The following is a 1,346-nucleotide window of genomic DNA, read 5'->3' as shown; positions in this document are numbered from 1 at the left end:
GGTTTTTTTTTCTGTCTTCTTTTTAAGAACTTGAGAATCTAAATGATGCTCCATTTTCTGGTGATGAAGAAAATGGTGGGTCTGAGGAACGAAAAACTGAAATCAATGGAAATTGGATTCCTGCAACTTCAATTACTGAAGCCAAAATAAATGCTAAAGCAAAGAGGCGGTTGAGGAAAAACTCCTCTAGAGATTCTGGGAGAGGAGACTCTGTTAGTGAGAACGGAGAGACGCTGAAGGTTGGAGTTGTACCAACGAGCCCAAAGGGGAAACTCCTGGACAGGCGATCCCGGTCTGGAAAGGGAAGAGGTCTACCGAAGAAAGGTTGGTGTAGCTTAGTGGAGAGAGTAGAATGAGAAAGATAAAGATTTGTTCAAAGCACAGTACGTTTTTTTTCTGCTGGGAATCATTATCATAAACCACAGTCTCTGTGCAAGCATTTGGCCCTTTATGTTATTTAGTGGGTGGCAATAGCAGGTGGCAGCAAATCTAATATGTCTGTAAGCAATCAACATCTGTCTTTGAGGGAAGTACATTTCCTTAGCAGGTTTAATGCACAAATCTGAACTGTTATTAATGCAAATTTAAATCATTATTGTATTTGAAAATACAGTTTCAGCCTTCAGGACTTGTTGTGCATTCCATTCCATGTCTTACTGGAAAGTGATGAAAAGTGGCTGAGGAAGTGGGAATTTGTCAGATAAACACACCCTTTTCAGCATATATTGTTAGTCAGGAGATGGGCACAAGCAGTGATAGATCACTTTTGAGTGGAAGAATGCTGTGTTGAAATCAGAAGTGTTGTTTGTAAACTGGTGGTCCTTACTTACTCTCCCATATATTTCCAGGTGGAGCAGGTGGTAAAGGAGTTTGGGGAACACCAGGTCAAGTTTATGATGTGGAAGAAGTAGATATTAAGGATCCTAATTATGATGATGACCAGGTATGCAAATAGTTTATTTGCAGTGTTGGTTTATATTTCCTTTTATTGATTTCAATGGTCTTGTGAGTTAACATGAATGTTAGCCTGGCTACACTGAAATGCTCATTTTTATGCTCAGTAATAGATTATTGGCTAGTAAAAAGCTGGCGTAGCAGTCGCAGTGTAATACTCACAAATCTTATCCCTAAGCCCTCTTTCTGTGCCTGAGTAAGCAGCATCCCTTCCCCAGGTGTGTTGTCCATTGCTGGTTCCCCTAGAGATGGATGTTGCAGTGCTGCTCCATATTGCACAGACACTGTGTTAAAATTGCAACACAGACTTGCTCAAGTTGGGAGTTCAGTGGGGACAGTATCCTTTATAGATTTTTCTCTTCCATCTATTCCCAGCCTGCCCAATGTCTTGT

At 40.7% G+C, this 1,346-nt stretch overlaps 1 protein-coding gene across 1 annotated transcript; it reads left to right on the top strand.

Moving 5' to 3' along the window:
- Positions 1–26: 26 nt before the first annotated feature.
- Positions 27–943, top strand: LOC121359106 (programmed cell death protein 4-like; the record flags this gene model as incomplete). Its single annotated transcript, XM_041477818.1, has 2 exons — positions 27–324; positions 849–943. Coding segments are annotated over 2 exons (393 nt in total), but the record flags the coding sequence as incomplete, so codon positions are not given.
- Positions 944–1,346: the final 403 nt, after the last annotated feature.

The sequence above is a fragment of the Pyrgilauda ruficollis genome, unplaced genomic scaffold, assembly GCF_017590135.1.
Source record: "Pyrgilauda ruficollis isolate IOZ18807 unplaced genomic scaffold, ASM1759013v1 scaffold4103, whole genome shotgun sequence".
Classification (NCBI taxonomy): Eukaryota; Metazoa; Chordata; class Aves; order Passeriformes; family Passeridae; genus Pyrgilauda; species Pyrgilauda ruficollis.
Note: the sequence above shows the minus strand (reverse complement) of the source record. Positions and strands in the feature narration are given on the sequence as shown.